Source organism: Rhyacophila brunnea, unplaced genomic scaffold (assembly GCF_057557595.1).
Source record: "Rhyacophila brunnea isolate RB1 unplaced genomic scaffold, BYU_Rbru_1.0 scaffold_6, whole genome shotgun sequence".
NCBI classification, from domain to species: Eukaryota; Metazoa; Arthropoda; class Insecta; order Trichoptera; family Rhyacophilidae; genus Rhyacophila; species Rhyacophila brunnea.
Window position 1 is genome coordinate 35752730 of NW_028233276.1, and position 22894 is coordinate 35775623.

At 34.2% G+C, this 22894-nt stretch overlaps 1 protein-coding gene across 1 annotated transcript in view; it reads left to right on the top strand.

Annotated features, from left to right (window-relative positions):
* The first annotated feature begins 1479 nt into the window (after window positions 1–1479).
* Ino80 (chromatin-remodeling ATPase INO80) overlaps window positions 1480–22894 on the top strand; it is a 175928-nt gene continuing 154513 nt past the window's right edge. The window contains exons 1-16 of the mRNA XM_085956528.1: window positions 1480–1628; window positions 1864–2109; window positions 3179–3396; window positions 5421–5749; window positions 6140–6335; window positions 7303–7440; window positions 8136–8332; window positions 9312–9558; window positions 11322–11501; window positions 12870–13125; window positions 13363–13509; window positions 14038–14178; window positions 14626–14747; window positions 15557–15846; window positions 17535–17812; window positions 21196–21371. Of these exons, the coding sequence (XP_085812654.1) occupies window positions 1872–2109; window positions 3179–3396; window positions 5421–5749; window positions 6140–6335; window positions 7303–7440; window positions 8136–8332; window positions 9312–9558; window positions 11322–11501; window positions 12870–13125; window positions 13363–13509; window positions 14038–14178; window positions 14626–14747; window positions 15557–15846; window positions 17535–17812; window positions 21196–21371 (3153 nt within the window). The 5' untranslated portion in view covers window positions 1480–1628; window positions 1864–1871. The remainder of the gene's footprint in view (window positions 1629–1863; window positions 2110–3178; window positions 3397–5420; window positions 5750–6139; window positions 6336–7302; window positions 7441–8135; window positions 8333–9311; window positions 9559–11321; window positions 11502–12869; window positions 13126–13362; window positions 13510–14037; window positions 14179–14625; window positions 14748–15556; window positions 15847–17534; window positions 17813–21195; window positions 21372–22894) is intronic.

Here is a 22894-nt window from a genome sequence, read left to right on the forward strand (position 1 = left end):
ATCTGGAAAATCTTTTTTTCTACCAAACGTGGAGAATCAAAACTTTGAAATACTTATTCTATATCTAAAACTCATTTCGAATACATCGTTACATTATATTATTTTCAAAAGACATATTCGCCAGAAAGATTCAAACAATCTCTAAATTTAAAATAGCTCTCCTGCACAATTAACAAAAGTGCACATATCAGGTTTTGCCATCTTATTACTGAATTATTGTTGGAAATATCTAACATTCATGCGTTAATAAACCATTAATTAATTTATTCAACGAATAATAACGAATATTTTAATGCGCTATTTTTGTTGGCATCGTTCACCGGGAGCGTAGCTCAAATCGGAAGGCGCTCGCTTAGCATGTGAAAGGTACGATCGAAACCCAGCGCCTCCAAGGTACATTTTTTTTATACTCTAGAATCTAAATCCATGAAACCATCAAATTTTACACACTAAAATTGCGCACCAAACTGAAAATCTACCAAAGAAAGAATAATGTACTTACCTAATTATTATTGCGTCAGAAAAATAAAATGTAACTAAATTTAATTTGTCTGTTAACTTTCTCTTTAAAAGACAATTGGGGTGAAAAACGTTGAAAAATAATAAAATAAAATATTAAATAGGTATTTGTCAAGTGTAGGCTTCGAACGTTAAGCGGGAACCCATCCAACAAGACGTATCCAGGCGCAAAGTTGCTTACTTTCAGTGATCGGACCAGATCATCAGCCACTCGGCTGGCAGTTAAACTTGTGCAAAGAATTTTATTTTCATAGTCACGGCAGGCGGTAAAACATATAAATATTAAAATTATAAAATTGTGTAGATTGCATTGAATCTACACAATTATTGATAAGCAATAAGTACAGCACTTCGGTTGGAAACCAATGGATGCGGGTTTGAGCAATACAAGACGGTTTTGATTCCTGCATAGCAACATCATTCAAATATTTTTTCAAAAATATTTTTCTCGTGTGTTAATTATGATAAATTACATTTTTTAAATTAAGAAATTTAAGGTATCTACGTACCTACCTATCATGTTTGAAATGAATTATATTACCTATAAAAATCTGACCTGGACGGTATATTTGTCTATGGTTCGAAAATATTTTTAAAATTTAATATTGCAATCTCTATGCTATTTTCAAATTTTATTGTAATGATCCATCAAATTCTATGTAACCATTTCATGTAAATCGAATTTGAATGAATTTGAAATGTAATTAATGAAGTGGGATTTTAGAAACACATTATTTTTATTTAATGACATTCTCACAATAAATGTAATCATAAATTTACTCATAACCTAAAAGATTATTTTGAACATTACAAGGCTTGCAGCGATTCAGAGTATAATTTTGTTGATTCCTATTGGTTCAAAAATGTTTCTGGATTTTCCAGCCAATCAGAAAGCTCAATTAGTTGGCAATACTTGTCGCTATTCTATCAATGATGGCGGGTTTGTGTTTTTTCAAGCCCGAAACAGAAATGAGTAGTTATATGAGGCGCTATGAACGTATGCTCAGCCGCAAATTGACGAAATTCTACGCTCGCCATTTTGTTTCAATTGTCATTTATTCTATTAGATAATGGGTGAAACACAGTCTTAACGGAATTTTTAAGTTATCGTGAGTATCCAATCATGAAAGATTACAAATAGAATAATGTTAACTGCAAATTTTTAGGTTTTGTGTATGATAGGTAGGTCAAATTTATATGCGTCGCATTCTAGATAATTGTCTAAATGGGCGGATTGTGTAATTTTTCCACATCATTGCTTTATTCCAGCGCAACAAGTGATACTTCCATACCATAAGTCCTTCGGTGTCACCTCTATAAATTATTATAATCTTATTTTGACAGTTCGTATTATGGCTGAGAGACCGATGATGGGAGCGAGAGCTCCGAGAAAGAATGATATTGCGAAACCGTTACATCTTCAGCGGTTGGAAGCCGCTTTGGACATTGGGCCCCTAATGAATTACATGGACAAAGTTCTCGCCAAGGATCAGTCCAGCAATAGTGACAGCGAGTCTGAAAGTCATTTGACAGAGGAAGAAATGTGTCAAGGAGACAAAATTATCCATGGAGTTGTTACAACCAAAGAAGGTAAGTTAGTTGGCATTGCCATATTTACTATATTGTTTTAAAATTCAAATTAACAGGGGAGTGTTGACTGGTTGGTGGCAAAGCATTTGCTTTAAGGTCTGCAGAATTTAAATCGGGCGCCTCCTGCACTTCTCATCCTCAGTGGGATGAAGGGATGAATAGCTTTTGGTGTCAAAACTATATGTTCATAAAATAGGCAAATATTGACTACAAAAAACATAATAACCCAAGTTAAGGCTTTTTGCCAGCCCCGTGTTTACAAATTTTTATCCGGAAACTGTGGTTAGTGTTTTCTGCCAAAATGTGTTTTGTAAATTTTGATTTAGTGTATTTTCACAAAAGTGTTTTTAACTCATTCACCGCAGAACATTTAATTATTATTTAATTACCACATTTAAATAACATGGTAATTATATCTAATGGCCATATAATGCCGACACAACAGCTGTGCTCTCAGCGCTGTAGGATGAATGATGATGAATTAATTTTTTTTTAAAATAGTCTTGCCAGAGAGATTAAAAAACTGAACATTTTGGTGTCAATAATTCAAAACTTGATTTTATACAGTTATTGTTTTCTACCAGAACAGTGTCATGCTTAAATTAATAGAATTCACAGCTGAAAATTTGCTATTTTGAAAAAAAAACATATATTCACAGATATAATCATGTAGGTATTCAAATCGTGGTTCCGAGCAAAAGTTCCGATTTCACGTTTTGAAGAAAATGGTATTATCAACCACAACATTTCTAAAACCATGATAATATATTTCAAAACTGTCACAAATACTTTTGCTATGGAACCACAGATTTATTGTTAGCAATCAAATGTTGGTATTGATTTGGTTGTATAAATGAAGGTAATATGTCTGGAATATGTCATATATTGCGCTAGGCTGCTTATTTCAAAATGAATGTAATTATATGGATTTTGGCTAATATAACGAAATAAGTAGTCATTTTGAGTGTACGTAATTATGGCTACGACTGACTTAATTACATCTTGTAAAATTATCATAGAATTGACTAGCATACCTGCTGAATTTTTAAAATTATTTGTGACATTTTAGAGCGCAGGAGCGACAAACTGCGGCTGTACAACATGGATGGCACCGGTTCAGGCCTCGACGAAGACCGCGCCTGGCTTCGAAATGTTCTCTTGTCGGATACGGCCAGCGAAGGAAGCGAAGACGAGGGAGATGGTATTTCAGAAGCGCATCTGACGAGGATGCTGAAAGACCATGTCATACGGCAGAAATATGCGGCTAAATATTATAGCGATCCTGATGTAAGATTTTTTAAATATATATTTTGGTCGTCTAATTCTATGAATTTGGGAATTTTTCACAATAATTTCGAACCTTTATCGACCAATGAATTTTTGATTGGAAAAAATTACACAGTAGAATTTATCTTCGTCGTTAATTTATAGTCGTCATCATGGTCCCCATATCCTGAAGCGAGCCCTCAGGCTAGGATCTTTGGCGGGCCCCTATCTATCGCTAAGGTTAAAGGCAGTGTGATACACTACATTAACATTTTTCAAATTGTGTTTCAGCTCAAATGAAGGGCACCTATTCAGTGTATTATTAACGATTTTTTTTTTATATCTACTCTAATCATGGAGTTGTCGAGTATCGACACACAATAATCAAAATTTACATTGTTTAATTATATAAATTATAATGTTAATGGCCGTGAAGTATAATAGCGCAGGCGACTTTTTTTTAATCTATTAAAGCAAATTTGTGATGTGTGTTTATATTACTTATCTGATCAACCTGCCACGCCCGGGCCCAGGCTAGAGTACTGTCAGCCCCCCCCCCCCCTTGTGGGAGCCATAGTCATCATAATAAAATAGATAAACCTTTAATACAAATATCCGCCTGTGGTTAGTATAAATAGTTATTTTTCTCGTACTATCCAGCTATGTCGGTAGTCGAGTAGTAGAGTGCACAAATTCAACTCGAAAATTGTGTTTTCTGTGAATGTATTGAAACCCGGCGACTGTACTGAACAAACATTATATTGTTTGTAAAGTAGATGTTAACATAAGACGTGATATTTTGATTATAATCTGATTGTTGATGATTTTTTAAAAGTAGATCTCCTATTTTAAAAGATTTACTTAATTATTTGCACATGTATAATAGGTCAAACGATGTTTTCAAAATATTACGATAAGTGATCTTTTTAAAAGATTCAGTGTTTACGGTGAGACAATTCATCACAATTTATGAAATTAGTTTTAATTAGAGATATTGAAAAAATCTTCTGTACAATTTTTAAATGTATGAAATTGAAGCAAAAAAAAAGGACCTCTAGTGTACTAATTAGGTTGCGTTAGGTCAGGAAAAAACTATAGAATAAACACAGAACATTTTTCTTTTTGAATCCTCTAAAATTATAGTGTTTTTGATTTTTTTTTCCATAAATTTATAGCATAATCTACTATTATAAATTTTCCACGTAATCATTCGGTTGGCAACACTTACGTGAAGTTGTTCGAATGTTCAACAAAAATCCGCTGCTGGCATAACTACTGCACTAACACTTTTCTTGAGTCACGCTTATGCACACGCTTCATGTGTGCCCTGCGACGCGTTCGTCTAGCGCACAAAAAATGCATAAGTGTAGACATAGCTAACGGCGGTATTCGATGATATAGTTATATAATACAGTCGAACTTTGTTATTACGAGGAAGATGGGACCTTCTGAATTTGCTCGTTATAAGCGTTACTCGTTATATCAGAGAATAGTTATTTTTAAATGAGCGGTCACATAACACAAAAAGTCGCAATTCAAACAAAAATACACAATTAGAATTTTTCCCCGAAACAAGCATGGCATTCATTAACTACAAAAGAAGTTGTTTATTGTAATGAACGCTGGTAGGTAGTTCGATTTTTGACATGCAATTTCAACCACATACGTGTATACTTTATCAATATTGTCGGCGAAAACACCAATTAGGTAGGTACTTGGACATAAACGTAATCTGATTCCGGCGGCATCCTGTCCGGTCGGATTTTATTGCTTAGAGTTGAAATGTTTTTGAACGATCGACATATTAACAGTTTTAAGAAAAAAATTGACGATATTTTAGCTCGGTATAACCGATAAGTAGCTTGTTATAAAAGTGAATAAATGTGTGGAGAACATCATAAACTAAAATTTCAACTAATGTTTCCTCGTTACATCCGAGATCTCGCTATATCCGTGATCGTAATAACCGAGTTCGACTGTATATGCCAATTTTGAATCTGTTGTCATGGTTAAATTTTATAGTTATGCATTTTTTAATATTCCAGAATGCACAGTACATGTACTATGGATCGGGGCTTCTGTCTACATATGACAGATGGCCGTCAATGCGGCGAGGCACAGCACCCCTCTTGCCTCCGACCGCTCCCACTTCTGCAGCGCGGCGTCGCAGGGGCAGAGGGGGAACCGGGGGAAACGGAGGCAGCGGGGCAAGTGGCGGGGGACAAGGCTCCCGAGCCAAAGCAACAAAAGCCGCGCCGGCCACACAGCAGAGTCAGAGTGAGGAGTGGGATGACGGGACTAATGTTTCTATCAAAGAGGAACCTGATGATGACCGAGGGGCGTATGCTGGGATGAATGCTAGAGCGGCGGCTAGGTGATAACCGCCATGAAATTATTTAAAATTTTTCTTACTCGATTTTGTGCTAATTGAAAATGTGCATCACCCTAATTAAACCAATGTTGAATGTGTGTTATTACACAAAAGCAATCAGTAGTTTTAGACTAGGCATGGATATTGGAGGGGTGGTAAAGAACCTTTTAGGGTTGATAGTTCAGGAAAATTTCTGACTTACCATAGATGGATCAAAAGAAGACATCTGCTGGCTGAATTTGGAATCACTGTTTAAAAAAAAATCTGCTACATAAGAAGTTACATAACAGTTTTGTGATCCTAAATTATGACATAGAATAAGTTCAAATAGTAGAAAATCTAACCCATAGGTTATTTTATCTTAAATCAGCAATTTTTTTTTCATCATTGAAGGGCACGCAAGAAGGCGGCCATGGCAAAGAAACCAGAAGTTTTGGCGGCACGTCGAAGGAAACTTTGGCAGCTGATGGGGAAGAAGGAGCTCGGAAAAGTACAGAGGACTCGAACTGCCGCGCACAAGGATACGCTGCAGAACTGTAAAAGGATGGCCACTCTTTGCACTAAACACCATCGGCAGAAGGCTATGCAGGTGAGCATTAATTCACTGATAAGTGACTAAAATACATATTATGTAACTACTTCCTTTCTTGGCTTGTTTATTAGTACCTCATTTCAGGTGTGTTTATTACAACATTTTTTATTCCCTCATATTAAATTAGTGTAATTTGTTATTTTATATTTTTGACATTATTTGTCATCCAATCAATTACTGAATTATTAAATTGTTCATTTTTGAGGTCGAAAGAATCTGTACTTAATGACCGACCATCTAAAATAGTCCTCATTAAAACGATACACAAGTGAAATACAAAAATTTCTAAGTTTCCCAGACACCTGTTTTCATAATGCTATGTGTGAATAAAATGTATTATTTTATTCTGATTCTTTCGAAAGATAAGTATATTTATGTTTTTTGAATATTAGTATGTAGTTATATGTATATATTGTATACAGTGAGTTCTCGACCACCTTAACTTACGACCATATGCACTTATGAAAAAAATATTTTTAAAAATTATAAATTATTGAACATGTCGGGACTATTTACAATTAAAATAATATGTATTACTCAAGGTGTTTGCTCAATTGTGTGTCTGATTTATCAGACATGTGACGCCTCTTATTGGCGTGACATTGATTCCGCAACTTACATGAACAAGCACCGTATAATAATTACTTTAAAAACAAAATTACTAAATTATAAAAGGATAAATCATCCCAATGAATATTTATTGTAATATAAAAATAGTAGAAAATTACAATATGAATCTATTTAGTCAACGAAAAATCAAGATTTAAGAAATCTTATAATATCGTGTATTTTTACACCCGTATGTTTACAATGTTGGATAACTTCGTGACTAATGTACGGCCTTAGGAAAATTTCAAAGAAATCAAAACAACAAATCAGCAGTAAAAAAAATAACAATAAAATTAAGATACAAAACAAAACAATACTGAATTCCTTTTTAACATATTACTTCTCATATTTTCAGTCCCAAAAGAATATGAAGGAAACAGTTTGGCGATGTAAGCGGCTGACAAGAGAGATGCAGTCTTATTGGAAACGATACGACCGAGTTGAAAGAGAGACAAGAAGACGCATGGAGAAAGAAGCAGAAGAACAAAGAAAAGTAAGCCAGATATTTACATTTTGCCTAATTGGATAATATTGCCTGCACATGCTTGAGTTGAGTATTTGACCATTGCATTAACCCATCCCGTGCGTCCAACGCAACTGGTGCGTTGCCATTAGATGGCCATTAGACACTATTAGCATGTTAATTAAATGTGGTAATTAAATAGTAATTAACTGGTCCGCAGTGAATGGGTTAAACTGCACTTCTGGTATTCTGGTAGAAAATATGTATCAGCGACTTGACTATCAAAATTTTACTAAATGCGCCTAAAGAAAAAAATATGCTTAACTTCATTCTTTTTCAGATTAGTTGAAATCATGTAGAAAAGCCACCAATATCATAATTCAAACCACCAACAAAACTGTGATTACAAACTCATAATTCACACTAGTTCCTCAGAGTTAACAAAATAACAGCATGTTAACTTGAAAATAAGTACTCTTTTTTATATAATGCCATAAATACGCCTTCAATTAGTTGTTGTTTGTAATTACATAATTGTTGCGACTTCCACTTGAGAGAGGATGTATTCTTGTTGGACACCTATTCCTACTTGAAACCCTTTTAAAGTCACATTAATTAGTTAAGTTTTGCTGATATAGGTTTTGTATAAATTTTACAGGATGCGCGGGGCAGAAACGTGACGGGTTGTGTTTATTACATAATTAATTTGAATTTGTCTTGAACAGATGGACGTTGAAATGATTGAGGCCAAGCGGCAGCAGAGGAAACTGAATTTCCTCATTACGCAAACGGAGCTGTATGCCCACTTCATGTCTCGGAAGATCGGTCGAGACGCCTCGCCCAATTCTAAACTGCGTATTCTAAGTCAATTGGATGAAGAACGGGGACCGAAGACTATGTTCACGTCTGATACGTACGATGTGTAAGTATTGGGTACATATAATCAAATTCATTGAAGAAAACGACTACATGTAAACTAAATAATATGTTGTATTAAAAAAAGTTAGACCAATTGTATCTTCACAGTTCATGGAGGAATAGAATTCTTCTACTTATTGCTCCACTTTTGGTGGTTGAGCACAGTAAAAATCTTCTTCTACGGAGATAAAGTGATCACTGCCAGATACGAGATATCTCGGTTGTACTAATAATATGGTTAAAAGAAATAGTTTCAAAATAGGACACATACTGACATCTATCAGAATGTTCCTAAAACATTTTACCATATTAATGATTTTAACATCGATTTACTTTGAATTTTGTCAAACTGAGATTTTAGAGATGTAGTTTTTTCATTTTTTTTTCGCAAATTGTATTTGGTGCGTTGGGTACTGCCAAGGCCTTTTTTATCTAGACCTCTAATCTAGTGATTAAGTAAGCTGGAAGTGGCTTTACATTACAGGTTCATTTGAAGAATTGGATAGTGTATCATTAAATTCGATTTCAATTTGACATTTCACGCATCTCATGTAGTGTCATGTCACAACAGACATTTGAATATAATCTGCGGAAAGATTTTCCTTCATCAATTTTATGTAGGCAGCCAAAAGCCATTATTTTTAAGATGAATAATCATCTAAAACACCATGAAATGTGTATGCAGATTAAATAAACGAAGCAACAGAGTTCAAACTAGAATATAATCTACAATTTTGTATTCGAGCTTGCCGATAGAAGAAGAAAAATAATGAACTTGTTACCTACCTAAACCACAAGTAAAATCATTCAGTTCCAAAATCGAACTGCCTTTAAAATTCTTAATACAATGTGTATAAGATTCATTCTATAGTATTCTAGCTCTAATGTATATTGTGTTATAACCGAACCACTCTGTAAAGATGTCTTTTTTTTGAATTCATTTTAAACTCACTTATTTCATGACTGTTTGATTACCATTGCAGTGATGAAATGAAGGAGCGGGCTTCCCGAAATGCAGCTGATGCATTCAAAGCAGACAGGGCGCGGACGAGGCAATTCGACAGGTCGGTGGGGGGTGTGCTGTGTCTGCCTGATATGGATGACAATCTGGAGTCTGGGGTTCCACTTCCCCTGCCGGCCGGTGAACACGCTCAGCCTGATCTCTTCAGAGGAACCCTCAAGGGATATCAACTCAAAGGAATGAATTGGCTGGCCAATCTCTATGACCAGGTTTGACAATTTCATGTCAAAATAATTTATATTTTATTTGCTTGTTTTCCCTGATGGTTTTTAATTATACTGTGCGTAATGTATGAATTTAAAGTGAGAAATAAATCAGACAGTGCAGGTATTACAGATTAGTAATGCCATAAATTAAAGTTGTACATTTTCACTTATTTTATGAATGTTTAATTAAATGTTTGGTTATGCATTTGTATTTTAATTATTAAAGTATGTAACATGAATGTCCATTGGTGTTTATTTTCTACATTAACATGCAGGTTAATCACCATGTCCTCATTGTTTGCCATTTGCTCAAGTGATTTTGTTACATTTATGTTGTTTGATCTGAACACATTGTTATTGATTGAAAAAAAGACATTAACATCCAACATTACCATATTACATAATCAAATACGGAATACTTGCTTATTAGTAAATCACCAAGTTTACTCCTAAGCAGAAAATATGAGTCCAGAAAGGAGAGATTATTTATGGGGAATTGTTGTTGGCCATTTGCGCAACCTATTGGGTCCTTGGACTGGATCAAACACACATTGAAAAAAACAACATTTTTGGCAGCTGCAGGACCAAACTCATGATCCACAGCTTCAGAGTCGGTTGCTCTACTAACGAGACCACTGCTAACTGAGGGTAGTTAATAGAAATAAAATTTTAGAATCTTAATTTTATTGATTGGTACCAGTGCAGTGCGAGGAGTTTTCATTGTGCTGATTTCCGTACATTTCCAATATGTACTACCCTAATGTTCAATTATATTCCATTATCTTCAATTGCTTTGTTTGCTATGAGGATATTACTTTCAAAGTTAGTAATCTCCATTTTTACTTTTTTTGATATTCTTCTTGTTATTGACTGTGAGTTTAGTACTTTTCCCTCGTATGTGTGTATATTCATAAAATATCAAATCCTGCTTCGTTAGTTAAATAGAATTAAACGGGAGGTTGATTGCAAAGTTGTTTATATTTATTACTCAACATTTTTTTATATTCTACGAATAACTTTAAATATAATTTTTTATTAATTTGAATGACGTTAAGGACATTTTATTTCACAATTTGCTTTTCCATTTTATTGCAAAAAGAAAATATTCTATTTGCAGTCCTAAATCATGTGCTTGAAAGTTTTTTGCTATTATCTCAAAATATTATGGAGGATTTCGACTTTGAAATTAACAGCCTCGTAATGTTATTTTTACGATCGCTAATTTAGTTAATTTAATATACAACCGAATGCCGCCTCTTCGTTGCTTGCATTCTGACAGTCCTGCTTTACAGTAGTGAGTCATGTCACCTTACGAAAGCTCAGAGTAACCGTAGAGAATTGATGCTTGTGATGGATACTGGGGATGCAGTGGTTTGAATTTAGGAGTAATAAGAATTCAGACCATGCAGCCTTCCATGACTTTGAAAGTGAAGAAGTAACGTCAAACTTGGCTTGACCACATGTTAAGGAAGACTCAAGAGAATTTCACTCTGGCCTTCCTGTTCTTCATGCCAACCGGAGCTATTGAACGAGGTGCTGCGTTGTGTCCATATGCTCCAACTGTGGAGCGGACATGGACTAAAGAGAAGATGAAGAAATATACAACAGTAACAAACATTTATCTTTTGTCAATTATATAGATATCATTCAGAAAGTCTAAATATAATTAAAGATGAAACACAGGTCACTAAAAGCCATTTATATGGAATAGTACAATACCCTTATCAATTCGAACATATTAGTAACACATTTTTCTTTTTTCTCAGGGCATTAGCGGTATATTGGCTGACGAGATGGGTCTTGGTAAAACTGTTCAGTGTATTGCGTTTCTCTGCCATGTTGCTGAGCGTCTCGGTGTGTGGGGGCCCTTTCTAGTCGTGTCTCCGGCTAGTACACTTCATAATTGGCAGCAGGAAATGCAGCGATTTGTGCCTGACTTCAAAGTGGTAAATTTTAACACAATAATAAATTATTTTAAGAGACTATACCTGTGAATCTGCGTAGTTCAACGCAACAATATTTCCATGGCCCACTATACAATTAGGCAGTGACACGAAACTAAACGTTGATCATTGTGCTAGTTTTTACTCATACTTCGAGTGCAATATGAAATACAAGCAAATAAAAGGTGTAAAATTAAACGTTATACCTACGTACATAAATATAATATAATATAATATAATATAAACCAATAAAATAATAATTATAAAACCATTGATATATTAGGTTTCCCCAAGTATATAAAATACTTTCTCTAGTCCTCTGAATACCTCAAGAGTACCTAAAACAGCGGCTGCATTACCTCTGGATTTTTATGCTTATTCGCTGTCTCAGGTAGGTACTCAGTTGAACGGCATTCACCTGTTTTATAAGTCAAGCGATAACCGATCTCAGCCACTGTCTTCAAAGCAGACAGTCTCCAGGGTCCAAACGTCTCGAAACACAGGGGACAGACAATATAATTAGGTGACAGTTATATTTTTTGTATATATTGATTTTAACGAAATATACAATTGAAAATCTTCACTTGCTGCGGACAGGTTACCGCATTGCATTCGAAAATAATCAATAACTAAACTTGCGATCTTTCACAGCTTTCGATAGATATTCTTCGAAATTTATGTAAATACAATATCTTACTATCTTATTTATAAAGTTTAAAGAAATGCAGAAAAGCATCTACGGTTCTTTTATGAAACCTGGATAATTGACCATTTGGACAATTGCATATTATGCAGATTGAATTTACAAGCTTATTAGAAAACTATTACCTATTCACTGTAATTTTATAGCTCGAAAAAAATAAAATAGGTACCAGTTGCACCTGTCAAGATTCTTGATGATGCGCTCAATAATAATATATACTTAAATCTAACAATAATATAAGAAAGAGAATGGTAGGTATTTATTTCGATAAAACCGGTGTATTTTACGCGATTAAGCATCTGAATGAAATGCATATATGTGATTAACCAGTTGAGTACAGTGTGCATGGGGGGAATGCAAAGTGAGTGTCCTATTTATGCGATTGCGCAACAAAGATGTAAACTTATGGAAATTCACTAAATAAATAATGACAAATGTATAATATAATTAATAATCACCATGACATTACAAAATAATTATAATATAATATAAATAATAATTAATTCAAATTAAAGTGTCTAGAATAATTATTCTTCTCTTTATCCATTTTTGAATCAAGCAGAAATAGTTTAAAGAATCGCATAATTAAAATATGTCATCTGTAATTTTCTGTGAATCTTTCTTTATGGCGGCAGTTGAAAAATAACTTGACTTATAAAATATTTTAGGTGCCGTACTGGGGTAACCCGAATGAACGAAAAATCCTCCGTCAGTTCTGGGAGAGAAAGGACCTGCACACGAGAGAGGCAGCCTTTCATGTTGTGATCACCTCGTATCAGATTGTCGTCGGCGATGTCAAATACATGAACAGGATAAAGTGGCAACACATGATCCTTGACGAGGCTCAGGCCATCAAGTCTTCAGGATCTCAACGGTGGAAACTCTTACTAGGATTTAGTTGTCGGAATAGATTGCTGCTTTCAGGTAGTTTAACATTATGTTTAATATTGTACGACTTAATCTTTGACTTTGTTATTATGTGCGATATTGTATTTGTAATAATTTTGAATTCGCATAAGTATCTTTCAATAGAATCATATATATTCTGTTTTATTTTACAACTCTTGAAACTCAATGATGATTCCTCTTCAGAAATTGCGGTATGATTTATAAAATTAGTAGAAAGTAAGTATGTAATCAGAGTTTCTCCTATATTTTTAGGTACTCCAATCCAAAATAGTATGGCAGAATTATGGGCGTTACTTCATTTCATCATGCCAACGTTATTTGATTCTCATGATGAGTTCAACGAATGGTTTTCCAAGGATATCGAGAGTCATGCGGAAAATAAGACAGCCATTGATGAAAGTAAGTACAGTAAATCCTCGTTAGTAAGAACACTGATAATTCGAAATTAGCCGTAATTCGAAATTTTCCCGAAAAAAAAGTCCCTTGAACATTAGTTTCATATAAAACCATACCTTTAATTCGAAATGATTTCAGAGTCCCTGGCATATAAAAATATTCAATAAATCATAATAAAGTACACTATTTCATGAGCCAGTCATTGAAAATTATGACAGACTTTTCTTAAAATATCAAAAATTACTTATTTTATGATGGTAATAAAAATAATCCTGACATTTTATAACCCAATTCGGTAGGCATAGGTATGATCAGCAATGAAATTAATGAAAATCAAAATTTTTTTTTTCAAAATTTTAATTATTTTCCCCCATACATTTCGTAATTCGAAATTTTTTTTCGATTTTCGGTCCCATGGAATTCGTATTTACGAGGTTTCACTGTAATTTATGCCATACAAGAAATTATGATGTACATACTCCAATTCCAAAGGACAATATTGTTTATAGATTGATATGTTTTGTCTTTCAGAACATTTGTCCCGGTTACACATGATATTGAAACCGTTTATGTTGCGGCGGATAAAGAAGGATGTCGAGAATGAGCTTTCGGATAAAATTGAGATTATGGTTCATTGTCCACTTACCACTCGGCAAAATCTACTTTATTTTGGTAAATATATTTAAGTGTTTGTTATACATACGGTTACACAGAATATTTAAAATTTTCTGATACTAAAACCAACTCTAGGTGATGGTTGATTCTTAGAAATGTCAGAGGAGTGTTCTTAATGTTCATACGGCGCTAGCAAAGCTATTCACACAGCAATCTCCATATTAAAACCCAATGGGCCCAAAACGGGCCACCAAAGATGCTTTCAGTGTGACCAGTTTATAGAATATTAATCTTTCTACAGCAACCTATTTGAATTGCAATTGAACAAAATGAATGAACTTATATCCCACAGATTACTAATGTACCATGCATACCCCTTCTCTGAAATGGGATTTTACACATCAGTGCATTGTTAGAAACATAATATTATTATGTATATAAATGTGTGTTACTTTGTGTGTATGATTATTGTATCATTGTTAATTTTACACATCTTTTTTGCAGCTCTAAAAAAGAAAATCAAAATAGATGATCTGCTGCATTATTCAGTAGGCGGGGAACATGGCCATAGCGTAGATAAAAATTTCACTTCTAATCTTATGAATCTAGTCATGCAATTTAGAAAAGTAAGTACATTATTTCACTTTTTACTTTATAATTCGACGATATCTTTCATTTATAGATTAACTCAATCACTGCGAACCAGTTATTTACTATTTAATTACCACATTTAAATAACATGCTAATTGTATCTAATGACCATCTAATGCTGACACGGCAGCCGTGTCGTCAGCACTGTATGAGTTAAGCTAGAAGTGGGAAACATTTTCTATTTGGAAGACTCCATTAAGTTAACTGTAATTTAATAAGTCCGCCTTCAAGAAACTTTAATTACATGTACTTCTAAATATGTCTAGTGTTTTGTAAAAAAATTAACTACTATTATAATAATACAGTATAACCTCGTTTTTACGTGCCCGAAATTCACGTTTTCCCGGCAATTGCGTGTAATTTTTTCAGTCCCGATGTACGATGTATTTCAGTACATTTAATACCCGCATTTACGTTTTTCTTTCCCGCGATTTACGTCGGAAATATTCAAAATATGCGAGTTAGTACCAGTAGGTACTTATCAACGTTCATTACAATAAACAACTTCTTTTGTAGGTTATGAATGCTTGTTTCGGGGAATAATTCTAATTGTGTATTTTTGTTTGAATTGCGACTTTTTGTGTTATGTGACCGCTCATTTAAAAATACCTATTCTCTGATATAACGAGTAACACTTATAACAAGCAAATTCAGTCGGTCCCATCTTCCTCGTAACAACCATGTTCGACTGTATTTATGACCGAGTGCGGTCAGCCTCTGTGAGATTGGTTACTGAAATTCAACCAATGTTGCGTAAAGTAAACATTATTGTGTTGTATTCTAGGTATGTAATCATCCTGAATTATTTGAAAGACGGGACGTCAAATCTCCATTATTTATGAAAACCGATGACTACATAATCCCAAAAATGATAGCAGAAGATGGATTTTTAAACATATCAATACCTTCCAAATCACACTGGCTATATAACAAACTATCAATTTTCGCTAAGGAATATATCAATATGAGTTTATTTAGTGAAGAGGATAGTGGGGATGTTTTTAGTTTTTCAAGATTTGTCGACCTATCACCCGAAGATATTTATAAGCTCACTCTCGGAGATTGGATATTTGTGTAAGTATTTTTTTTAAATTTTTCGTTGGTCAGTTAATTTATTTACCATACCCTTAAAACTCTTTACTATAAATTGAAATGAAAATATTTAATTAATATAGGCACTTTGCAAGTGCAGAACTATGTACAAGGTTTGATGTGCTTATTTTTAGAGAAACAACAGTAAAAATGAAGCAACTCAGAAAACTATTTCATTGTTAGGTTTGTTTTGTCAAAAGTAAACACATGGAACCTTATAGTATTAGGTTTGCGACTTGTTAAAGTTTACTTCAAATACCCGAGCACTATCACTAAATAATAAATTTTGTGATTTTATTATACCTGTCAATTCCCTCCATTTTCGGGTTGTGAAAACACGCTGTCACTTTTATTTTTGTATGGTTTTTTGTCTGGATTCGGGATTTGGAGGTGGACAATTAACACACCGGAATTGTGGTGGAAACGACGAGGTTTATTTACGTGAATATTTGGGTCAATTGTATTATTTATTTATTTTCGCAATCACTTATTTTATCAATTACTATTTTTGGCTTGATATCGATTAGGGCCTCTCCAGATCCACAGAGACATCCCCAAATGGGGACCATTCGGGAGTGTAACATAGGGAGTGAAAACGTATATAAAAATTTGTCAGTACACTTTACTTCTGCGGTTTGATATATTTACTCCGCAGTGTGATAGCTTCTTACATATTGTAGCTTCATGATTGATTTGGACATATATAATTGATTTGATTTACACCCATGTGTACGGACCACTATGCGATACGTGTCAAATCTAATTATGGCAAAGTTCACTATGTAATGGTTTTTACAATACTCTCTGAACCGCTTTCTAAATGTCGTTACTTATTGGCAATTGGCTTTTGTATTTTAAATCAAAGTATTACATTACTTTAATTACTAACGGATGTCAGAATCACTCCAAATTTTTGTTATAACGTTCTTGCACTTGCTAATAATTTAATAACTTATTTTTGAAGTTATACTTCTTTTGGCGCGTTTGGGAAATCAGATCAGAGTGTATTTTTGGCGTGTGACATGTAACACATAATTTATTTTTTCACACAAAAAAACGCACTCGATTGGATTCGATCCACCGATTGTTCGGTTATCAGCCGAACGCACTACCTTTACGCCACAGTATGATACTGCAATTGTGACGATTATACAGTATACTATTATAGTTTAGAATTATTCCGTTGCCTAGGCAGCGAATTTATTATTGTCGGCCATTTGCAATTCCTTACGTAAACAAACTATTAAACGTCAGAGTGACAGTTGGTACTTTAAAAATAAAAACAACGAAAGACTATTATATAATTTAGTAATATAAGTTAACGTGTACAGAAATAAACCAACGGCGTTCCAATAAGCGGTCCTTTTTCTTGAGTGTGTAATTTAACAATTAAGAGCTAGTCAAAGAATCTAGTTTATCACAAATTTTATTTTTGTTTTGTTACGCCCAAGAAGTATAACTTCTAACGCGCGTACATAAGTACACACATCGATTTTTTTTATTTAACAAATAATTCACAAGATTTAAGAATTCTTTTTATTGATTAATTTGAAAATACTTACAATTAAAAAAAGAATTAAAAAACTGAAAATACTAAAAATACGACAGCCAACAGAATGATTTGGACACGATTTTATCACTAAATTAAATACATTTTATTTATTTTTCAGAGTTTTATATATGCTAGTAAGTCAAGAGGCGCAAGAGAAAATTCGACACAGACAAATTTGGTGGAGAGAAGACCAAATCCCGACTGATTTTATTAAACTAGAAAAAGGCTCCTCTGTTGTGGAAGATTTTCGGCCTGTGTACAGTAATTGTTACTACGATGCAGTATTATCAAAACATAGATTTATTATTTGTCCCAATGGCAACTCTTTTAAATACAGGAAGACCGATAGCACCGTTTGGAATGATCTCTTGTTCGTTGATCCATCTATAACGAATGGTAACAATAATTTTTTCTTTTGACCATGTCCGATCCTATTAGGATCATATGGGCCTCGACGGAGTGGAGGTTTGTATTGACAGATTTTGTTTTTACGAGAAATGAATGTCACCAACTTGCTCAACCTATTAGGTCCATACTCTGACTCATACATAAATTGAAAAACAATATGTGTACTTGCCAGCAGTGGCGGCCGGTGGTTTCCAAAATTGCTTTCATTGGGGGTGCACTCAAAATTTTCTTACCTTATTTAAAAAGCATATCAATTCAGCGTTGTTTCTGTTTAGCGAACACCTCAATCACTTCTCATTAAAGTCTTGAACTGTTTGTAAAAGTTTTTTCTCAATGCTTAACACAGGTAGACATGTTAAGTCAGTCCTGATTCATGGTAAGTATTTCTGAAAGACGATTTAATTCTTTTAATGGTTGAAAAACACTTTTCAATTTCCACAGATGTCATCGGACCATCCTTTTTTTATTCTGACTCTTATTATTATTATTGATAAAGTCTACGTTTACCGACATCATTTTAAAACACATACACTTCACTGATTGAACTATAATTATAAGTATTAAGTATTATAAATCTTTTATTCAAAATTTATCATTTTAAAACACATACACTTCCCTGATTAAACAATAAGTATATATATTGTTATGAATTTATTTTTATGAACAAAACTATCGAAATAACGCGACAAAACACCTAAAAAAGCCGACTATAATGACGACCGCAGAAATCATACTGAATTGTATGTAAGAAATAATATTTGAAGAAAATATTAAAAAAACAAAACTATCGATTGTTTTGAATAGGTAGGTACGTATTTTTCGACTCTCGACAAATCGTCAGTTTCTTCGTCTACAAAAAGCAATAAAACTCCAGCAAAATGCCTGCATTGTTAAAAATATGACATCATGTTATGCATATTCACTCACTATGAGAAAGAACATGGTAACTGAGATTTTAATTTTTTATAAATTATATTCAAATATTTGCAAATATAGAAGGAATAAAGGATCGATCCAAAATATTTGTTGATAATCAATTTTTATTCAATATCAGCCTATTTTCAATGAATTTATATGAGATTTAAATAAAAAAAATCTATTTTTTTATCAATCCTGCTAAATCTCAGTTACTACATTTTTCCGCGTAACTTTTGAGCTGCGTTCCTAATGGTCATAAAATTTTATGTATTCATGAGTTATTTATCGTTTTCACGTGTCGGCTTGAACTGTTATTACCCAATGTAATATGAACGGCAAACTAAGATCCATATTTGTGCGTTCCGACGAGCGCACGAATTCGGTGACTGTTTACTGAGTATATGCTTTTGGTATAAATTTACATGGATTAAATTGCGATAAACGAGTGATGACTTATGAATAGCATTGTTGCACATTGAGTGATGTTTAGGAAAAAGCAGTGCAGCGCACATGCATGGTGTTAGAGGAGCCGCCGCTGCTTGCCAGACCTAGGATTCGAACCTGGGACCCACGACGCAATAGGCCAACGCTTAACCCGTGCGGCCATCATGGCATCGACAATAATCTACTCATTATAAATTATACTTTTAATTCTTGAAAGTATAATCATGTTAGTATCAAATCGCTAACTGTTCAGTAAAGCAAAAGCATAGAAGGAGATATTTTTTTCTATGTGCTGATTTGACTTACCACAAGAGCAAGGGTGTGCAAAAAATTGCAATATCTTACATTGCATACTAGGGAACACGAAATAGCAATTACAATGTAATTGCTATTTCGATTTAGTTTCAGATTTACTTAATAATTTTTTTTTTACCGTGTTTGATCCTGTGGAGATCATATTTTGTTGTCGGCGTAGAATGTCATGGATCTCGGGTTCGAATATCGGATCCGACAAAAAAATCATATGTTGGTTTTTAATGTGCTCTAGGACCCGTGTATGGACGTAATAGGTTGAGCAAGTGTATAACACCCATTTCTCGTAAAAACAAAATTCTGTTGATATAACCTCCACCCTGTAGAGGTCCATAATAAAATATTTACCCATTACATACATACGAGGGTGGGTCAATAAGTCCTTAGAAAAGCCGACAGGTGGCGCGACTAGTACTGTAAGCGGTTTGTTTTCATGCAGCGGCACTACCGATTCAGTATGCTGCGAAGTTTCAATCAGATTGGTCGGGTTGTTGTGTGTTTCTCGTACATTTAAAAAAAAAATTTGCTTGTTTACAAAAATAGAGAAAATTGAGTTTAGAGCTGTTATTAAACATTTTAATATAAAAGGGTTAACAGCAAAGGAAATAAAAAATGAGTTGGATTTAGTTCACGGCATATCTGCTCCTTCACTTGCAACTATTTATAACTGGTTAAATGAATTTAAACGTGGTCGTACATCAACAAAGGATGAACCACGCTCAGGACGTCCTGTAGAGGTGACTACACCAGAAATGATCAATAAAATCCACGATATGGTGTTAAGTGACCGAAGATTAAAGTTGAATGAGATAATTGAGGTTACAGGGATCTCAAAAGGTAGCGTCATTTCTATTTTACATGACAAATTGGGCATGAAAAAAATTTCTGCAAGATGGGTGCCGCGTTTGCTCACAGTCGACAATAAACGCAATAGGGTGGTGGCCTCTAAAGCCCTGTTGTCGCTCATGCAACGCAATCCGGATGAATTTTTTCGTCGCTTTGTGACTGTAGATGAAACATGGATACACCACTATACTCCCGAGACGAAAGAACAGTCAAAGCAGTGGATTGCGAAAGGCGAACCATGTCCAAAGAAGGCGAAAACCGTAAAATCAGCTGGTAAGGTTATGGCTACTGTATTTTGGGATGCACGTGGAATTATTTTCGTTGACTATTTGGAAAAAGGAAAAACAATAACAGGGGATTATTATGCATCTTTATTGGACCAGCTAAAAAACGAAATTGAAGAAAAATGGCCTCATTTAAACAGGAAAAAAATCCTCTTTCATCAGGACAATGCCCGTGTTCACACATGTTTACGATCAATGGCTAAAATTGAAGAATTGAAGTTCGAATTGGTCGACCACCCACCGTATTCGCCAGATTTAGCCCCCAGTGACTTTTTCCTTTTCCCAAACTTAAAAAAATGGCGAAGTGGACAACGTTTTTTTTCAAATGAAGAAGTCATCGATCGGACAAATGCTTATTTTGAGGACCTTCCGAAAACTTATTTTTCTGACGGTTTAAAAAAAATTGAGAAACGTCTAACCAAGTGTATTGAGCTCCAAGGAGATTATGTTGAGAAATAAAAAAAAAATACAAAAATAAAAACTGTTTTAATGCTTTTTTCTAAGGAATTATTGACCCACCCTCGTACTATCCATAATAAAAGTTTTAATAATTTAATGTGTCAACAGGCTGCATGTTCTACACGCACACTGACCATCACTTCCACAGTATGGTGGAGACAATGGAGCACAGAGTAATACGAAGTAGGCAAGCATCCGCAAACATCATTCCATTACCCTTGGAGTCATCGATAGTAGCCGTCTCTGATTTGGATACTTCGCAGATTTTGTTGTCTTCACCTAAGGTAACCATTATTTCTGGTACTACAAGGGATGTGGATGGATGGACTCAAAGAATGTGTACATGTCATGTTTTTTTCCGATTATAAATATGTTGGAGATGGCGTGTTTAAAAGAAGCAGATGAGTTATTAAATGGGTCAACGTTGGAGAAATAACAGCTACCAGAATTATTACAATAGCGTCGAATGAAGTTCTGGGGGAAATTATACTTACCTACTTCGGCTGACATGGTACAATGCTTGGTGTCCCATAAATCTCAATGGACAATGGACACATCGTCAGCTGATTGCAGAACTATTCTAACTTACATTTGAAATTTTTGAGGAGAGTTTTTTGAAACAACTTATTGAAATTATTTATTATCTTTATGGATAAATGGATGCATCATATTTTAGTAGGATTATTGATGAAAAAAATGGTGCATACACTTGTCCAGATAAATAATAAATAACTGAAGTAGGCTGTTTCAAAAAACTCCTCTGCAAAATATTTCAAATGTGAGTTAGACTAGTTCTGCATTCAGCTGATGACATGGACACCCTGCTGGTAACTCCTTTGGTATTCTATGTACTGTTACCAAATATCATAATGCCTAAATCCCCCATCAACAATCCTCCAATCGACAGAGTTGAGAATATAATGATAATATTATTGTAACTGTAAATGAGTCAAGGCTAAACGATGATGCACAGTGAAACAAACAAGAAGAACGTTACGTACCGTCTGTTTCTGGGCAAACGAGGGATCGAGGGTAGGTACAGGCAGTCGGCTACCTACCCTTGGGCCCTTACGTCGCCTCTAAATACGATTCGCTACCTTTTTCGCGCCAAGTCGTGCGTTTACAAAAAGAATGTTGTTAATAATTAATTGTTACTTGCCAAGCGAAATATACTTAATGTCCCTGAATCAGTGTTTTTAATAAGTGAAAAGTATAAATCAACACCCTACGTAAACCCATACCTATCAGTACTTGGTTGATCTCTGAATTTTCATATGCTATGTCATCTTTGCGAACCCATAAAGTGCTATCTGCAGTATGTTGCAACTGCAGATTGCGGTCGTTAGTGGTTGTCGCAGTTGGTTGTGTGGTCTAAAATACATGAAGATATAAGGAACAAAAAAACTCTAATATTGAGTATAATAATGATAAAAATTTAAACAGAAAATATGATTTAACTTGTCAAAAGTTTTTAGTATTTACGTAGCGTTTGGTATCTAATAAATTCTTTATAAGTGGGCTAGGCATGGATTTTTTCATTAGCTTTATAATCTGACGTGTGTATTTTTTTATGAAACAGTTGTTAGCTTAACCTGTTGGGTCCATGCTCTGGATCCAAACATATTGAAACAATGTGAATTTGCTGGACATGACATTCAAACCAGCAACCCATAGATTCAGAAGCAGATGTGCTGTAATTCGATCACGGCTGTTAGTTATTGTCTATTACTGTTTATAAAATATATATCAACACTTTTCCGTGTGAAATTTTGAGCATGTCTGTCTCAATACTTATAATTAATTGAAT